This window comes from Microtus pennsylvanicus, chromosome 21 (genome assembly GCF_037038515.1).
Source record: "Microtus pennsylvanicus isolate mMicPen1 chromosome 21, mMicPen1.hap1, whole genome shotgun sequence".
In the NCBI taxonomy this organism is placed as follows: Eukaryota; Metazoa; Chordata; class Mammalia; order Rodentia; family Cricetidae; genus Microtus; species Microtus pennsylvanicus.
The window spans coordinates 1,445,816-1,465,359 of NC_134599.1; the positions used below are offsets into that span (position 1 = coordinate 1,445,816).

Sequence of the window (19,544 nt, forward strand, 5' to 3'; positions counted from 1 at the left end):
GGAACATCTCAGTTCTGGGAAGTCCCTTGGATATGTGAGTCTGGCAAGACAAACACCAGAACCATATGCTCTACTCCTGCCCCTTCTGAAAAGTGAGTGCCAGGCCAGGCCAGGCCAGGAGGGGAAAGGAAAGGGTGTCTCCACAGTATGCCAGAAACCCTGTGTAAGTTGTTTTCACACCACAATCAAATACAAGAGACCTCCCAGGAAGGTAGTGACTTCCCTGTCCAGATTACAGGGGGCTAGTCTCCTTATAGCTCCCACCAAGTGTAGCCTTGACTAGTGTCTGAGATGCAGAAGAGAATTGGGATTTTCCACAAGGAGCAGACAGAAACTCTTTAGCTCATACCCCAATGTGCAATGATGGCCTGGAATTGCAGCCCAGATGCCCTTGGATCCCATCAGAGAGCTACCTCAGCCAGAGATTCGCCACCAACCCCTGATTGCTCCCACAGTCACCACAAGCACCAGAGTAAAGGTTGCTTTGCACTTTGCAGGGTGTAGAAAACTTATGCTCCCTTGCTCCCTCCCAGGGCTCCCCAAACACAGTGCAGTGCCCCACACCCTATTCACAGTCTCATTGTGGCAGGGCTTGGTGGCTTCCCTCTTCTTCTTTTTTATTTGTTTGGGTTTTGTTGCTGGTTTGGTTGGTTTTGGAGACACAGTCTCACTATGTAGCTCTTGCCTGCCTGGACCTCACAGAGGTCCACCTGCCTTTGCCCACCAAGTGCTGAGATTAAAAGTCTGCACCACTGTGTGTAGTACAGAGGCCGCTTGTTCTTCCTGGCCACCCACTTAGACCTGAAATAATCACACAGAAACTGTATTTGCAATGCTGTTTGGCTAATAACTTAAGCATATTTCTGGCTAATTCATATTCTAAACTAACCCATCTCTATTAATCTGTATATCGCCACATGGCAGTGGCTTACCTGGTAATGTTCCCAGTGTCTGTCTCAGGTCGAAGATCCATGGCTTCTCCCTGACTCCACACTTCTTTATCCCAGCATTCAGCCTAGATTTCCCTGCCTACCTAAATTCTGCTTTGCTATAGGTCCAAAGCAGTTTCTTTATTAATCAATGGTACAGAGGGAAATCCCACATCAACTTTTCCCAAGTTCCTTTCTAATCTTTGAGCCTCTGTGTCTAACACAGTTCATTGTCATGGTAAAATCCTCCTTGCGTGACAGTTCCTTTCTCCCTATCCAATTTCTGTCATTTTACCCTCCCACTTCCTCCTATCCTGAGGAGCTAGGAGAGTCTGCAGAGATCTTGCAGGTCCATCCACATTGGCTCTGTGTGTTGTTATACATGATCACTAGAGGGCAGCAGACCCTCATCCTTCCTTAGAGCCAAAGGAAACAACATGAGCAAAATCAACTCTTGTGGAAAGAACATTCCGGGTAAAGGCCAACTTGGCAAATGTCACTCTGCTAAACCACAAAGGAATTACATAAAGCTTTATGTTCACTTTAAGCATCCCCCCCAACAAACAAACAACAAACAAAAACAAAAAAGCTGGGCAGTGGTGGCACATGCCTTTAATCCCAGCACTTGGGAGGCAGAGGCAGGCGGATCTCTGTGAGCTCGAGGACAGCCTGGTCTATAAGAGCTAGTTCCAGGTCAGGCTCCAAAGCTACAGAGAAACCCTGTCTCAAAAAAAAAAAACCCAAACTTTAAGCATCCCCCTCCTCCCACCCCACTGCAAAGCTTACTGGTTCATTCAAGATTGCTGCTCCCTCTCCGACTGCAGTTTTCTATGGTTTTCTCAGTTCTGGAGCAGCCTGGATTTGCTAGCCTTTAGCTCCTCCCTCACAGGCACCTGCATGTGCTGGCTAAAGCTTTCACCTCATCAGTTTCATGAGATGGTTTTCTAGGCATTAACCTGGTGCCCAGGGTAGGTAGGGACTGTCCTCAGAGTAGGCCTTCCTTATTAAGGAGGTGAGGGGAGTGGGTGGGCAGAGGGGAGTGGGCGGTTTCCCTCACCAAGGTATATCCTGTATGTCCCCTGTCCCCCAATCCTTCATGATCATTCTAACAGCACAAGCACATTTTACTTCAGATTTCTATCAAGAAAACCATGTCCTGTGCAGTGTGCCTCTTACTTAGGACGTATAGACCAGATTGGGTTGCAGGGACGCAGTGAACTCTCTGAGTCAGTAGAAAACAGGAACATATCTGTGTTTTGCTAGCTGGGGAGAAGCTTTGACTCACCTATGAGGTAGCACTGCATTCTGGGAGGGAGCAAATGATTTTTTTATGGTCTTACCTCTATCTTTGGAGCAGTCGAGGCTGAGTGAGGTGGTGGTGACGATGAGCCAGGAGGAAAACCTGCTGGATTTACCCCAAATTGGCTTTGTTCAACATTTCTGACTTTGGTCTTTGCAGAGAATAGACCTGCTCTAGCTTGCTTCCTGTTGCTGTGACAAACACTATGACTCAAAGCATCTTGGGCAGGAGAAGGCTGATTTTGGTTTACAAGTTATAATCCATCCTAGAGAAGCCAGGCCGGAGCTCGCGGCAGGAACCTGGAAGCAGAAACTACTGCAGAGACCATCAAGGAAGGCTGTTTACTGCTCGTCTCTCTGGCTTGCTCTGCTATCTCTCTTTACACAGTTCAGGTCCACCTGCCTAGGGATGGCACAGGCCACTGTAAACTAGGCTGTCTGATATCAATTAGCAATTAAGAAATGCCTCTCAGACAAGGCCATGGGCCAGCCTGTTATGAGCAATCATTTAGTTAAGGCCTCCTCCTTCCAGATGACTCTAGATTTGGGTCACCCTCACAGCAGAAGTTCACTGGGACAAGACCCAAGCTGGCTCTTCTGTTATGTGAACAGCTGTGCTCCCACAGCCTTCAGCCACATGGTGGCCCCCAAAGGCATCTCTAGAAAAGCTATGCCAGTGTGTTCACGCTGGCCCCACCCTAAGCTTCCGTGTTCATCGGTGAAGGGTGTTCTGAGTTTCCTCTCAGGCTTTACAGATAATACATGCGCTTAGAAACTTCTTTCTTCCTAGAAAAATAGGGAGATTGAGGTCTTAGTGACCTGGTGAATCCTTGACTCTCCTTGTGTGGCTCCTGGCCCTCTTTAGGACTCACTTCTACTGGCCTGAGGCTAGAGATGGCCACTTCATCCCACCAAGGAGCAGCTGGAGGAAGCCAGGTGGAGCCCAGAAGCTGCAAGACATCAATAGGACAGGGGGAAGGACCAAGGTATGTTTCCGTGCGTGTGTGTGTGTGTGTGTGTGTGTGTGTGTGTGTGTGTGTGCACTATCAAAACCTTTGGGGGAGTGTTTGGCCCATGGAAGGCCACCTGTCCTTTGCCAGCTTTGATTTTAAGAGCCCGGGGACAGTTTTCTCTAGGCAGGAACCATGCGATTCCAACTGAATCCAGACGGGTGTAGAATAAACTTCCGAAGAAAGTATGTGGGGCTGCTTCCTGCCAGGAGGTCTGTCAAGGAGGTGCCATACTCAAGGGGGAAGAAGAGTGTCGATTGGGAGGTCCGAGAGCCTAGCAGATGGCATCGCAGGAGTTGGGTTCTCAGGAAGTCATCAGGTGCTCTGGGGATTGTGGGTTTCCTGAGGCAGATGGCAGAGTCTGTGTTCTAGATTCTCTCTTCTAACATTTCCCAGTCCTTGCACAGAAGATCAGTTAGTTACGTGTTGGAGGAAGTCCAATTTAATCTAAACTTCCCTTACCTGTGAACCCCCTCTTATGTTAACACACCCACTGGTTAGGACAAAATTTCTTTCTCCACTGGGCTCTGGGGGAGCCTCTCTGACCTCCTTTCTCTGTGGCCACTTGTCCCTTGACGTGGGATGGATCCATGTGTCACAGAAGCTCCTCCCAATGGCTGAGCTCATGGTACCCTCTGGCTGCATCCTGAGAAGACACAGAGAGGGACTTATGTACAGTCTTAACTGCCAGTATAGGGTGATGATTGTGTCCTGGTGGAAACATCTGCTCTCTGTCACCAAGACCTCTGTGCCATCAGAGTGTAAGGGCTTGGGGACTGGAAGCAAACATTTTGCTGAAGCTGAGTGATGTCATCCTTACTTGACTCTACCTGTGGATTCCTGAAGCATGAATCATGGCTAGGGAGAAATGGCACCGTCTACTTCCACATGACCAGGCCCATGTACAAACTGTGGTCCCTCTGTGCCTGAGCCCCTTGCTGATAATTGGGTGACTGCAGGAAGAGGCACCAACAGAGTGGGTCATGCTATTGACTTGATAACCAAGGTCTCCCTTTGCTGTGGTCAGTTTTCGATGAGCGCTCAGAAGTTCTCCTGGTTTTCTTCCCTTCAGGTCCTTCCAGACACCTCTTCTAGACCAGCTTAGCCCTGATTCCCCAGGCATGCTGTTTCCAAATCTACACCATCCAGCCACATTGTTGGCTGGAGCCCACATGTTGGTAATAGTTGCATGTCTGACCATTTCTTCTTCTAGTGAAATGAACCAAGTGCACTGCTCAAAGTTCTGCCCACAGAGAGAATATCCTTCTGACCTTGTCCCCAAGAGATGCCCAAGACTGGGCCACCCTGCTGTAGCTGTCCTCTCCTGGTGGTGCCTGCATATTGTACAGAGTCATCTATCAAAACCCAAGTCTCCCTTTGCTCTGTCAACTGATTGCAGGGGACTCCCTATGCGGTCACAGACTATGGCCTGGAGGGAGAAGGTGCTGTAGTTGGCGTAAGGGTATTGGGGATACTGCTTCGTGAAACCAGTTCATCCTTCTGATCACATACATAAGACTTCCATAGGATGGAGGGCTGGTTGTCCATCTACCTGATGGCCTGGTAGAGTGTCTTAGTGCATCCTTTACTGCTATCACCAGATATCTGAGGCTCCAAGTCCAAGATCAAGGGGTCCATGCCTGGCAAAGACCTTCAGATTGTGTTATACTATGATGAAGAAGTGAAGGGGGCAGGAGAGTGCATAGGAGGCAGCAGGAGGGGTACAAACTCACCTAAAATGAATACATCTTTGTGTATCACATAATTCAGTGCCTGCAGAGGCCAAAAGAGGGAATTAGATTCTTTAGAACCGAGTTGCAAGTGGTTGTGAGCAACCACGTGAGTGCTGGGAACCGAACTCAGGTCCTCTACAAGAGCAGCCAGTGCTCTTAACTGTGAAGCCGGCTCTCTTGCCCCACAAACTCATTTTTATAATGATCCACTCTCCCCATAATCTGGAGCACACTTCCTCCAGGAGGGCATGGATCTGCTTGTGAGTACAGAGTCCCTTTCCCGAAGCTTCTTCTCTTAGGTCATCCCCCAACACTGCTGAATGGTGAATGAAGTTCCCAACTTTGGCGGAGGCATTCAAATCATAAAACTTGACCCCTAGACCTCAAGTTTGTGTCTGAGTCACAACCAGGGCATACTCATGTCATCTGAATCACTCCTGAGGTTTTAATATGCCATCCCAGCTTTAACCAGTTTTATCTAAAACGAATTAGGATGAAACTCCAGGCAGGGCTTATCCTGAGAAATTCTCCTCCAGCTGTGAACCTGGGAAGTCAAAACAAAGGCTTTCACTGCACAGCAGTGAGGCCAGTACAAGGCCGATTTTCCTATCTCAAAAGGGAGGTGTAGGCCAAAGTGGATAACAGACCACTTTAGCAGTCTAAAACCTAACAGGACAGACGACGTTAAACCTAAAGATTCTACAACTGTCTTTACTCATATGCTGCCTCTTGAACATGCTCAGGGTTTGGCCTCAACACTCCAGCAGCACCATAGAACAGCTTCCCCGAGCTCAGCCTGGGCAGCAGCTCTCACAGGGAGTGAGACACCTGCAGCCCGCCCAAGCAGAGCTTGGATGTGAGGTATACTGCTACCTCACATCTGTGTCTCTGAGGTGGTCTTTCCTCCATAGCTAATATTCTAAAGTGATATGTTTGACCATAGCTTCTTTTATTTTTTTTTTTATTTTTTTATTTTTTTTTAAATATTTATTTATTTATTATGTATACAATATTCTGTCTGTGTGTATGCTTGAAGGCCAGAAGGGGGCACCAGACCTCATTACAGATGGTTGTGAGCCACCATGTGGTTGCTGGGAATTGAACTCAGGACCTTTGGAAGAGCAGGCAATGCTCTTAACCACTGAGCCATCTCTCCAGCCCCCTATTTTTTTTTTAAATAATTTATGCTTTGCATACTTTGGTGTGAAGATGTCAGATCCCCTGGAACTGGGGCTAGAGACAGTTGGGAGCTGCCATGTGGGTGCCAGGAATTGAACCCAGGTTGTCTGGAAAAGCAGTCAGTGCTCTTAACAGATGAGCCAGCCCCCTGACCATTGCTTTTTTAGCTTTGATATTTGGAGCCACTCCCGGGGAAAACCTAGGCCCAAACTGAAGGGAACTCATGGATATGAGGAAGTACATTGACTCCGTGTGGGCGTGAAGAAACTGCAGGGGCCAAGTACATGCAGTAAAAGCACTGCAAACTTCGGTGATTCGTCACAGATTGCTTTCTAACATTTTTGTCCATGCTTTTCTTCATTTTCTAAATATGGTTAAGAAACATGCTATTGCTAGTGAATGAGGAACCCTCTAAGGAGACAAGCCATTGTGGAATTCTATGAAGGAAGCACACGTTTAGCAACGGCCACTTCTGAGATGAGCTCACAGCGATTTCGTGTTCTTCCTTAAAATGTTTATATTAGGCCGAGTCCTCTAAAATAAATATCAAAGTTTATAGTCAGGACCACATGGGCCAGGGATAAGGCTTAGTTTGTAGAGTGCTTGCCTGGAAAGCATGAAGCCCTTGGTCCAACTCCTGCTGTAGGCTAGGTGAGCTGGTGAGTGGGCGCAGGCACTCTGCTTCTCTCAATCACCGTGATTGCAAGCACGTGCTACCATAGACCTCCAGGCCTCAAACTAGCAAAGCAAGACCTTACAGCGGAGCTGCCTCCCAACCCAGTGGTTTAAATTCTCAGGGAACAAGGAGGATCACCTTCCTGTGGTCCCCTCTCCACTTGCGGTGGGTGAAGCACTGACGCTCAGTTCTTGTCTCAACAGCACCAGAGGGGGCCAGGAGGACAATATCAAGGGGAACCTGGAAACATCCACGCTGCGGCTCCTGCTGTTAGGGAAACGTGGCGCAGGCAAAAGCGCCACAGGAAACACCATTCTGGGTAAAGCCGTGTTCGAGTCCAGGTTCAGTGACCACATGGTGACCAACCGGTGCCAGAGTGAGAGTGTGACCCTGAGAGAGAAGCGGGTCATTGTCATCGACACCCCGGATCTTTTCTCCTCACTGTCCCGTGCAGAGGTCAGGCAGCAGAACCTGCAGCAGTGCTTGGAGCACTCGGCTGATGGTCTCCACGCGCTGCTCCTGGTCATTCCCATTGGCCACTATACAGAGGAGGACAAGGAGACCATTCAGGGCATCCTTGCTGAGTTTGGCCCTAAAGCGTCCAGTCACATGATTGTTGTCTTCACTCGGGAAGATGAGCTGGGCGAAGACTCGCTGAAGGACTACGTGGAAAGCAAGAGCCCTCTTAAGGAGTTGCTTGGAAACATTGGAGATCGATACTGTGCTCTCAACAACAAGGCAGACAGGAAGCAGCGGGAACAGCAGGCGTCCCGGCTCCTAGATCTGACTGAGCGGTTGGTGGAGGAAAGCCCAGAGCCATATTTCGTGCCCTTGACAATGGAAGGCTGTGGAGTCCAGGTAGGACTGGTGGGAGGAAGGTAGTCCTAGATCAGTGGACTATCTTGTGTGTTTACAGGTTTGCTTTGTTTAGGGAGTTGTGTTTACGTGCTGTTGGGCGGCGTTACTCAACCGGTGGCTTATGTTTGAGGGTTGAACGACTCTTTCACAGGGGTCTTATGGGGTCTCGTATTGATATTTACAATACAGTTCATAACAGTAGCAAAGTTACACTGATGATGGTTGGGGTCACCACAACATGAGGAACTGTATTAAAATGTCTCAGCATTAGGAAGGTTGAGAACCTCTGCTCTAGAGCAATAGGAGCCATCAAACTGCTTGAGTGTCAGCCTGGGATCTTTGGACTTACCTGGAAAGTTAATGGGAGACAAAACCCTTGTCTCCTGTGGCCCCTCACGGTACCGAACACACTGGACTCTACACAGCCTTTCTTTAGACTTCACAGGAAAAAAAAAAACCAACAGCAACAAAAACCCCACCCAGTCTTGTTTTTTTCCCCCACTTCTCCTTCTGGCTGTTTCAAAGACTTCCGAGTCTCTTTCCTGTCTCAGTGCCTCCTTAGACTCTCCTTCATTTCTTCATGTTCTTCCCAGAAGACCCCTCACTTTTAGGTCCTGGAGGACCATCTGTGGTCCTCGGTGTCTAAAGCTGTAGCCTTAGCTCAGCTCTGTTCTGCCAGCTCAGGCTCTGTCGGACCCTGACACTAACTCACCCTTGGCTTGCTCAAACCTGTCACCACCCAGCACCCTAAAATCTCTTAGAGTCCCGCCTTCCTCTCCGCTTAGCCAATGGTTGTGTTGCTCCGCACAGAGCCTTAGCTCTGAAACTATTGCTCTCTGATGCCCTCTAACGTACTGACAGTTTTCACCTCACTCACGTATGGACGTCCTCCACTTCATGTCACATATAATCGCCAGCTGTTAGTCACATTTCATTCTTTTTTTTTTTTTCACATTTCATTCTTTAACGTGGGAGGAAAATGCATTTGCTACCAAGGCAGTTACAGAAATGCAGACTTCCTGTGAAGAGCTGACACCCAACGGAGTGGTTTCTGCACAGACGCCAGGTCCTCACCACATGGGGTGAGCAGGTGAACGTCAGTACAGAGGCTTCTGCAAGGCAAGGGTCAAACAGAAGGTGAACCGTGGCACCATCTGCTCAGAGAGAAGCCACAAAACTGATGACGAATGAATCTAAGCAGAATGGCAGCAAGAGAGAAGTCAGCATTTACTGAGCACCTACTAAAGGCCAGACTCACACATCACCAAATACTTGCGTGAACGCCATGTAAGGCTGTTCTACAGATGAGGAAACAGGCTCATGACATCTTGTCTCCTACGCCGATGTGTGCTTTGTGTCTCTTCCCTGAGTGAAGCGTGGCACAGGGATGCCAGCAAAGAGAAGAGGCTCAGAATGACTCCCACAAGAAAACCTTGCTTAAAATGCTCGGCATCTTCTCGCTGATCTTAAGATTCAGCGTGGTTGCTTGCCCTGTATCCTGCTTTCTAAGCTGGTCTCACTGGCCTTCCCTCCCGTCTTGTTATGTTCATGTCCACTCTGGCACTGTGCACCCGCATAGCCGGCTCTGCCTTTCTTCCCACCGGGCACCTGCATAGCCGGCTCTGCCTTTCTTCCCACCGTGCACCCGCATAGCCGGCTCTGCCTTTCTTCCCACCGTGCACCAGCTCTGTTCTGTGGATCCAGCCACTCAGCATCAACTCACTTCCTCCATCTCCTCGGCCTCTTGACTCTCTCATCCCTGCTTGGCTCCTCACTTCTCTGCCCTCAGGATACCCCTTACGTCAGTCACTACCAGCTCAAGGCGCTCCTGTAGATACAGTTACAATAGCTGCCTCCCTCCGAAGCCCATGAGGATAGAAAACACCCATTCTGTTAACCACACTGCCAAGTCTTGTGGAAAAACGATGTCACAAGATGTACCTGGAATTTGCTATGGAGATTAAATGAGATGCTTAAAAAGTTGTTAATAAAGAGATGTTCAGTATTTCTTAGCTGTTGCTATTGAGATGTGTGGGGGTTAGAGGGATTATGAATATTAAGGATTTCAGGGGCTGGAGAGATGGCTCAGTGATTAAGAGCATTTACTGCTCTTGCTGAGGACCTGAGTTCAGTTTCTGGTACCCATATGGGGGCTCACAACCATCTGTAGCTCAGTTTCAGATCTGCCGCCCTCTGTTCGCTCCCACAGTCACTGCACACGTGGGATTTGCATACAAAGATGTCGGCAAAACACTTACACATGTAAAATAAAAATGATAAATAAATCTTTTAAAAATATTAAGGATTTTAGCAATCCAAAAGGGAAAATATATAAAGATAACCTGTACAAAGATTCTTACCACAGCATCTTTTGAAGTAGCAAAACCAGAGATAACCCAAAGACCCACCACTGAGAGGACAGCTACATCAGTTGCATATGTCCACACTGTAGGGTAGATGCACCAACCATAAGGAGCGGGTAGTACCATCTAAATTAACTTGTGTAGGTGTGAAGTTTATGATACCTAGTAAATTGCTGACCAGGAAGCCCCATGAATCTCGCCTATGTGTGTGGACTCTTGTGCATATTTGTAAAAGCACAGAGAAATATAGAGGGATATGTAAGCATTGACAGCTGTCTCTTACAGGTTGGATATGGAAGATTATTAATTTTTTATATCATGCATAGCATATTTACATTGAAACAATGAGAAATAGAGCTAGAGAGATAAAAAGAGAGGGAGAAGGGGAGAATCAAATACATTAAAGACATTGCCTGAGAACAGGTAAGGAAGCAGAGGCAGACTCTTCTGACTGGTCTGAGCATCAAGAGATAAAATTAGAATGAAGCCCAGGAGGTTTCCAGGAGGTTTCTGCAAGACTGAAAGGCATTGTTTTCATGTTAATTATGTGTTTGATTTTTCACACCTGGTGGGGTGTTCTCAATTTAACTTCCCACCAGAGGCTCAGTCACCACCCCAGGGAGCAGCAAGGGTATGGGGTGCTGGGAATGCCTCCACCTCTGGGGACCTGCTCAACAGCAGCGCGAGACTGAAAACTGGGCAGGAGCACAGAGAAACCTGAGGACCATGACCTTACTGTGACCTCTTCCTCCTCAGCAGATATTCTGTCTCCGGTTGTCTGTCTGTCTGTCTGAGATTGCGCAGAAGACTGTATTCTTAGCTACGTGTATGTCATTTTCCCCTTTATCTTTTAGGCTTGTGGGAATAAAGCTACATATGAAGGAGGGGACAATCTGCGTGGTAAGTCGATCACCCAAGCTTTTAGACTCATGTCTACATTCTTTTAATGCATTGCCCAGCCTAAGTAAGGTGGAAAACTAATGAATCAGAAACGAAGGGTCCATGGAGACCCAGCGGCTCCCGGAGGACTCCTGCAGGCAAGGTGGGGCACTGCGATGGTCCTAGCCTCCCCTGTTCTGTGTCTGGAGTCAGCCTTGCTTTCCATGGCTTTCCCCCTAACTCTGTCTCTTCTTCCTGGTCACGAGTCTCTTATTCCTGATGGCGACCAGGGCACTCCTCATGGACGGCACTAGCTCACAGCATCTTTGTATGAACTTCCAACAACTGTGTGTCTTGTGCAGCAGCACAGGCCGGCACACAATAGTAAGCAGAATGCCTGCAGTGAGGACACACAAGGCTTCTGAAGCCACAGATGCATTTTGAGCTTCTTTCTGGGTCAGTCCTGTGGAAAAACCGAAAATCTCAAAGTGAAGCTCACAGACTGGGAAGTACCACAAAATAACAAAAATGTCATTTATGAAATTTAGTAATAATAACAATAATTAAAACTGACGTTGTGGATTAGGAAATAACATACATGTACTTCAAGCCTCAAAGTCTGTAAACTTATATGTACAGCCCATGTACAGTTTATAGCATCTCGGCAGGCACACTAGCGGCCATGGAAGGCACTCTTTTTCACGAGATCATCAAATGAAGGTGTCTTGTCAACACACTGAGTTTTCAGGCCTTGGGGATTAAAAATTCAGCCAATGCTGTTTAGGAAAACCCTCAGGACATGCATGTACCGATGGCTGATCTAACCCAGGGGACACCTCAGCCCGCGGGGCTGGAGAGAACTTGCAGCGGCGCGTGGCTTGATTAGGTGGCTCCAAGGAAGTCTTTGGACTGGGTGCTAGTAAGCAGTGGGGGGTAATTCTACAACTAGAAACTCTAGGAGTTATTTTGTCCTCAGGATGACAAGGTTAGAGAAAGGCCACTGCTGTCCTTGTAGTCGCTAGAGGGATATTTTGGAGCTGATGACATGCTGCATATGGCCATGGTCCGGGAGCCCTGGTATCTACCATGGGACTGATGGCGGGTGAGAAAGAAGACACCGCCTCTAGGTCTGCTGTCTTCTTCCCAGCACCTGTGTCATCCACTGCACTGTGTGGGCTCTCTGGATTGAGGGAGCCCTCATTTGAAAAGAAATAACAAATGGGATAATACGATACTTTTTTCCTTTAGTGTTCCTTGGAGGGGGGGCGGGTTTACAAGACAGTGGTTTCTGCAAGGGCTTTTTCACAGACCCTTTGTTTTTGGCTAATCCTCCTTCCACCCCCTCATCTCTCCAATATGCACACCCCTTCCTCCTCAAGCTTCTCTCCTCTCATCTACTTTCCTTCTACCTATGTTCTACCATCCCTGCCTCTGCAAGGGAACCTACCCTCATACTCCTTCCCAGTTGCTGCTTCCACAGAAACTCCACACCAAACCAGCAGAACTACGAAGTTCAAGCTTGGCTCCACATATGAGAGAGAAGACAAGATGTTTGTCTGTGGCCCTGGGTTACACCACTCAGTATAACTACCCCCAGTTTCATCTATCTACCTGTGACCTTCATTTCTCCTCGTGGCTGAATAATATCGCATTGTGTATATGTATGAACATATGTGTGCCATATGTTCATGGTCCATTCGCTGGCTGATGAATAGCTAAGTTTCCCCCATTTCTTAGCTATTGCGAACGGAGCAGCAATAATCACAGATGAGCAGAGATCTCTGCAGGGTGGTATAGAGTCTGCTGGGTATATGGCAGGTGTCGAATGGATGGGTCAGAGGGCAGTTTTATTTCCATTTCTTTTGAGAAACCTCCAGACTGAATTTCAAGACATCTGTACCACTTTTTACCCCCAAACACTATGCAAGGGTTTGTTCCCTTCCTCCACATCCACACCAGCATGTGCGGTCATTTGTGTTCTTGATGGCCATTCTGACTAAGGTTATAATACTCTTTGGGTAAAGGGAAATGCGTGACACTTGGCTTGTGTGGCTTGGGGGAGCACTTGAGAAGCAGCCATATTTGTATGGAAACCTGAGTAAACAGCTTGTGTGGACAGTAGGGTGAGGGGCTCTTTCCTATGTGCAGGGTGGGGTGTGAGGGCAAGGGGGAAGTGTGGGGAGCAGGACTCAAAGCCGGACTCAAGTTTTCCTCGACCATGAACCCTCTGTAGCTGCTCCATGCCTGTCAAGTTACCGGAGACTGCCCGGGTGTTATCCTCTCTCACCGTTTCAACAGACTGGGGCATCCTACCCTGTGTGTTCTGAGAGTCAGAGGAGAACAATTTGCCCAAATGGCAGAGGGACATAGCAAGGACTCATTGTTTTGTTTTCTAGTTCCATCTAGACCTAATTTTATTCTTCTTTATATCCAAATAAGATGGATGGACGTGTATGTGTGTGTGTGTGTGTACACACACATATACACATCACATTTGTGGTTGAGTGTTCTCATTTGTATATGTGTACATGAGTGTGTACAGGTAAGTGTGAACATGCTTGTGTATTGTGTAAACGTGCAGGCCTGAGGACAACCTCCGTGTATCACCTTAGGTACCATGCACTTTTTTATTGAGACAAGATCTAGTCCTGGCCTGGAGCTCACCCTGTAGATAAAACTACCTGGCCAAAGTGCTCTACGATCTACCTGTCTCTGCCCCCAAGTGCTGGGATTCCAAGTGTGCACCATCACGCTTGGATTTTAATTTTTTCATGGGTTTAGGATGTTGACCTAGACTCCCCATTCTTACAAGGCAAGTTGCTTAGCAACTGACTTGTTTCCTAATCCCCCATACCACATTTTCTTCATTTAACTGTTGTTGGTTTCTAGGCTTATTATTATATTGTAAATAATGAGACAATAAACACAAACGGTTAAGCATTTTTTGCACGTTAATTAGAAAGTTAATATAAAAATAATATCCTCTCCTCTGTGAAGAACATTAGTTCTTCCAGCCTCCTCTCATAGACAACCATTGCAGACTTCCATAAACACAGATGAATTTGTCCTGTTCTGAACTTCAGATAATGGAGCCATACACAATGTCAGTTTTGTGTCTGTATTCTTGCACTCAGCATGAGTTTCATACATGTTTAAAAAAACCCAAACAAACCAACAACTGGGTATTTGTTGTGTGAGTGTAAGGCTAAGGGATATTTAATAACCAGGTTGTCACAGCCCTTGCCTTAGCCCATGACATCATGCTTTCTTACTTGCTTTTGAAGAATGAAGGACAGCGGAAGTTCAATTTAGCAAAGCCATTCTCCTGGAAAATCCTGGGCTTCCCATAGTCCTTCTAGTTCATTCCTCCTTCCTGTGGTTTCTACCTGGGTGGCTGGGCTCTGCCCGAGGAGAAAGGCCTGCTTAGGCAGAGGGTGAGGCTTTGTAGAGTAGTTCACAGCTGTATTCAACGGCAGGAGGAGACACTGGGTCTATTTTTTATTTTTATATGTTTTGTCTCACAGGTACAAAGAGGAAAGAGTCTCAGCTTACAGGACATGATGAGGATGTGGAGATGCCGGAACTGAGGGTCCTCCTCATGGGGAAGCACGGTGTTGGGAAGAGTGCGGCAGGAAACATCATTCTGGGAAAGTGGCCCTTTAAGACTCAGTTCAGTGAGCAGCAGGTCACCAAGGACTTTGTCTCCCATAGCAGGATCTGGAACAGGAAGAAATTTCTGGTCATTGATTCTCCAGAGATCTCATCGTGGAAGCCTGATGCAGCTGATGTCAAGAAACTCACCTTTCCAGGTCCCCATGCCTTCCTGCTGGTGACACCACTGAGCTCTTTGATAAAGTGTGACGACAAGATGTTCAACCCCGTCAGACATATTTTTGGAGAAAAATTCACCAAGTTCACAATTATTCTCTTTACCAGGAAAGAAGATTTAGAGGATCAGACTCTAGATGAATTTATAAGTAAAAATAGTCATCTACGGGACCTCAGCTCAAAATTTGGAGAAAGATACACTGCTTTCAACTACCGGGCAACTGTGGAGGAGGAGCAGAGCCAGGTGGACAAACTCCTGAGCCAAGTCGAGAGCTTGGTGCAGCGCAACGGCAACAAGCCTTGCATCTTCAGAGAGAAAGGTAAGGCTGGGCATAGCAAACTGTTTTGGGATCCAGCGCTTGAATGTAAGGCATGGTCTAGAGCTATTACTTTTTGAAGGAAGTGCAGAGAGTGAGAAAAGGTCTAGGCTGGAGGTGTAGCTCAGTACAGTGCTTACCCAACTTGCACTAGGGTTGATCCCCAGCAGGTCATCAGCTGGGTGTGATGGTGTATGCCTGTAGTCCCAACACTTGGGAAGCAGAGTCAGGAGGACCAGGATTTCAAGTTCATTGATTGAATCGTGAGTTCAAGGTCAACCTGGGTTATAAATAAGACCCTGTCTCAAAACCAATTAACAGAAACTTACTTTGGTGTCTTCTTCAAATTATCCTAAAGGTACAAGTTTTTTTAATGTACACTCTCATGGCCTGTCTTTAGTTCCTTCCTGACCCCATCCCACGTCTCCAGCATGGAGACCTCTCCCGATCCCCTTGCTGTCTGCTGTTGCCAGGACTCAGCACTCAGCTCAGTGATGACAGTTTCAGGTCGCTGTTTTGCTTTTCTGTTTTCTTAACCCAGAACCCTCTCTGGGTTATTTATTCTTCCCTGCTTTGGAGATGGGGAAACTAGAAGAAAGTGTAAGTAGGGCTTGGAAGATGACTCACTGACTAACAAGCATGAAAACCTGAGTTTGATCCCCAGAACTCATGTCAAAAAAGCCAGGTGCGGCATCGAATGCTGCGTTCCTGGTACTGGACCACACAGATTCCTGAGACTTGCTGGCCAGCCGTCCTTACCTACTTACCAAGTTTCAGGCTAGTGAGACTCTGTCTCTAGAACCGAGGTAGCCTGCGGCTGAGCAATGGCAGCTATGGTTGTCCTCTGACCTCTCTATGAATACCATTCATGCATATGTATATGCACATACATGTGCATCTAAACATACATTATATGAACACCCTTATATGCATGTACTAGGGAAGTAAAATTAGCAGGGAGAGCAAGAGAGTTAGGAGCTAAGACATGACAAGGACAGAGAGCCTGGATGCTTGTGGCAGATGGGAACCATTTGGCACTAGACGAGGTGATTCCAGCTGTTACCTGTTGAGGAAGGACCTGCCCATCTTGTCCACACCCCCTGCTCTGTGGACCTCACCTGAGGTCTTTCCCATTTCTACTCCTCTCTTCTCTTCCGACTCAGATGTGCTTACCCAGGAAGACTAGTGCCCCAAACAGCTGTCTCTGTGTATGGCCCATTATACATCCCACCTGGAGGAGCTACCTAAAGAAGTCTAGGGAAACAGGAAGACCAGGAGAGAGCATTGGAGAAACTGAGTTTGAAACAGGTTTTAGAGAATAGGAAGGTTTAGACGGTTGGGGGGAAAGGGAGACACCACAGAGAGTACACACTGGAAACTTCAAAAAAAGAAATATGACCAGCTGAGCATGCCTCTTAGGAGAAGATAAGAATGGCCTTCATGGAAACAGGGCTTCAAGTGGCAGGAAGGGTGGATCAGACAGACTTGACTACCGAGTCAATGCACAACATGAGTGCTGAAGCATGTGTGTGAGTGTGTGCTTGCGTGTGTGCATGTGCACGTATGTTTTGCCTGTGCTGGTGCAGATCAGTGATCTATTTTGACCCTTTAAGCATAGCTATGAGACTGGGTTCAGCAGGAGTAGCTCACCAATTGTCCTGGAAGGAAGACCGAGATGGGCTTTCCTCCCTCTTTGGTTTGAGGTAGACATTAGTGATTGACAAGGAGCTCATGATGGAGGACCACTGAGAAGAAACACAGTTCAAAGTGCAAAGGCACCAGGAACACCCAGAAGGGTAAATATAATCAGATCTATGCACCTACAAATACCTATGTATAGGGAACCTTCTCTTCCATCGCCAACACCACAAACAACAGTGTTCCTGGGCAGTTATTTTAACCAGGAAGTTTCTTTGACTCATCATTGAAAGACACAGTGAGGTTCATCCTGCTTTTAGTGAATTTTAGTATGAGACAACCAACACAACTGGTAATCCACTGATAGAATGTGATGCTTTTTCCCCCTGAAAATCTAATTGTATGGACTAGATTTTTGAATACTCAAAGACATTTTGCTATGATTATTAGGAGCTTGCAGTAGGGGGACTTACTCACAGTAGGAACAGAAGGTAAGAATGAAATGTGTGGACTGGACCCAGCAAAGGTAAGAGGCAAAGATAAGGTCACTGTTTCTTTTAGGTACCAGGGATTAAGATGAGGTCCTAGAGAAGGGAGCAGAGTAGATCCAGAGGCAGGAGGTATGCTATCTTCATAGATGAACAGTGGACAGAGCATTGTCCAAGTCCCTCTGTTGAGTTCATAGACCACATGAACTGGGCACACCAGTCTCATGTGTGGGTAGAGCCACTGGGGGATGCCTGGTGAGCTTCAGGGTGAAACTAGTGCTGTGAATAACTTGGAAAGATGAGTTCTGCATTTTCCTGAGTCCTTCCCAATTTCCTCTGCAACAGAACTCTTAAACATCATCCTCTTAGGAAGGAGTGGTACTGGGAAGAGTGCAACTGGGAACACTATTTTGGGGAGATCTGCCTTCCTGTCTCAACTCGGAGCTCAGCCCATCACCAGTAGGAGCCAGAGCGGCAGGACGACCGTGGACTGGCAAGATATTGTGGTGGTGGACACTCCATCATTCAGCCAGCTGCCTGATCTTCAAAAAGATCCTTCCAGGTTAAAGGAGGAGGTCAATTACTGTTTATCTCTCTGTGAGGAAGGAATGAAGGTTTTTGTCCTGGTACTCCAGCTGGGGCGGTTCACCCAGGAAGATGAGGCAGTGGTGGAACAACTGGAGGTCATTTTTAAAGAAAAAGATATGAGAGATATGATTGTGTTGTTTACACGGAAGGAGGATCTAGGGGATGGAGACCTTCATGACTATACTAGTAACACAAAGAACAAAGCCCTTAAAAGAATACTTAAGAAGTATAAAGGGCGAGTTTGTGCTTTTAATAACAAAGAAACCGGTCAAGACCGGGAGACCCAGGTGAAAGATCTGCTGGCAATAGCCAATAGTCTCAGGGATGACCATTCTGATTCGTGGGTGCATGTTGGCCATCAAATTAAAACAAAAATTACTCGTGTGTTTAAATAATGAGCTCAAGTGAGCAATCAAAAGGTCCAGGACATAGGGATGCCATCAGACAGAGGTGGGTGGGATAAGGGATGGCGGGACTGGTGGGATGGTTCCCCTCAAAGGAAGTCCGTGACTTTAAAGACTGAAGGATAAATGTATCTCATGTTGGATATAGGTGTTTGAATGAATAAATTGTCAAGTTAGGCCAAGCAGTAGGGAATTAGAGGACAAAGAGAATAAGGTAGAAAATATTGGAAATGTTTTGAATATCAAGATAATATTAAGGGTCAAAACCATGTTGCCAGGTCAGACAGAGTCAGGATTGACATCATGACCAAGGCTCAGGTCAATGTTGAGCCCCAATAAGATGGTACCTCAAGAACCAGGGGATCCAGACAGATACAGACATGCACACACATGCAGGCACACACACACACAGAGACAAGGCCAGCATTCTTGGGCATGGCAGAAAGTGGATATGAACATCAACATTACAACTTCATTCTGTCTTTGTGCCCTGCTTCACTACTAGTGTGAAGTTTATTTCCTGGTGTTTTGTGCATGGCTGAGAAGATCTACTGGAAGTGCTTGAGGTGGACCATATATGTGAGATGAACAATATGAAACCATCTCCAAAGTGTATTAACGATCAGGCATTTTAAATATCCGCTACTTTCATATGTACCTTGAGGATAAGATAAAAAACATATGTGTTTAGTTAGCTTCAAGATTAACCTATTGGTAGGATAATGAAGTCTCAGAATTGATATGTTTTTGTTATTATACTTTATCTTAGGCAAAAGGTCAAGAAGTGATTCTGCTATAATTGAATGCCACATCCGTCTTAACACAGTAATTTGTAGAAAGTGCTTGTATAAGTATATCACATTTGATGAGATAATAAAGATGAATTGGATTGTGACTTCACACTTTCCTTCTGATGACATTTTTTCTGGTTTAGGGAAAGAGCCTAATTTCTTTTCTTCTTCTTCTCCTTCTCCTTCTCCTTCTTCTTCTTCTTTTTGTAAACTGCCTTAACCTTTGTGGGGAGAGGATAGCTAGATTGGGAGATGCTGAGTGCTTTGCTAGGCTGGCCTGTCATTGCCTAGTGGAGGCCAAGCCAGTGGCAACAAAGGATGGTGGCCAGACCCAGGGATAAATCTGTGGACTGTGCTTTTCTATCCATGAAATAGAGTAGACAGAGATGGCAGGAGAAATGGGACCTGATTATGTTTTTCTTGGACTGTGGATTTTACTGACATAAAACAGAATATCCTGTATACCTGGTATCAATATATAAAAAATGAGCTAAATTAACACAGTAAAATGGTCAATGAAAAAAATCAAACATTCAGAGTTATATTTCCCCCTCTCAATCAGTA

At 46.7% G+C, this 19,544-nt stretch overlaps 1 protein-coding gene across 3 annotated transcripts; it reads left to right on the forward strand.

The window, feature by feature from the left end:
- The first annotated feature begins 2,840 nt into the window (after positions 1-2,840).
- Positions 2,841-19,089, forward strand: Gimap8 (GTPase, IMAP family member 8). 3 transcript variants are annotated; one of them, XM_075955308.1, is made up of 5 exons: positions 2,841-3,214; positions 7,030-7,684; positions 10,902-10,938; positions 14,927-15,074; positions 17,543-17,800. In XM_075955308.1, exons 1-5 carry the CDS (start codon positions 3,123-3,125, stop codon positions 17,658-17,660), a joined length of 1,050 nt encoding a protein of 349 aa, XP_075811423.1. In that variant the 5' UTR covers positions 2,841-3,122; the 3' UTR covers positions 17,661-17,800. The 3 variants fall into 3 exon arrangements, with proteins under 3 accessions (XP_075811423.1, XP_075811422.1, XP_075811421.1); XM_075955307.1 differs by having other exon boundaries at positions 2,903-3,214; positions 10,902-10,947; positions 14,451-15,074; positions 17,567-19,089; XM_075955306.1 differs by having other exon boundaries at positions 2,904-3,214; positions 10,902-10,947; positions 14,451-15,074; positions 17,543-19,089.
- The last annotated feature ends 455 nt before the right edge of the window (positions 19,090-19,544 follow it).

What these genes read in the sequence shown, in the direction of transcription:
- Gimap8 (XM_075955306.1), top strand. Translation starts at nt 3,123, where the DNA reads ATGGCCACTTCATCCCACCAAGGAGCAGCTGGAGGAAGCCAGGTGGAG. An exon ending in TGGAAGGCTGTGGAGTCCAG is followed by an intron (nt 7,685 to 10,901) that starts GTAGGACTGGTG and finishes TTTATCTTTTAG; the next exon opens with GCTTGTGGGAATAAAGCTAC. An exon ending in AGGAGGGGACAATCTGCGTG is followed by an intron (nt 10,948 to 14,450) that starts GTAAGTCGATCA and finishes TTTGTCTCACAG; the next exon opens with GTACAAAGAGGAAAGAGTCT.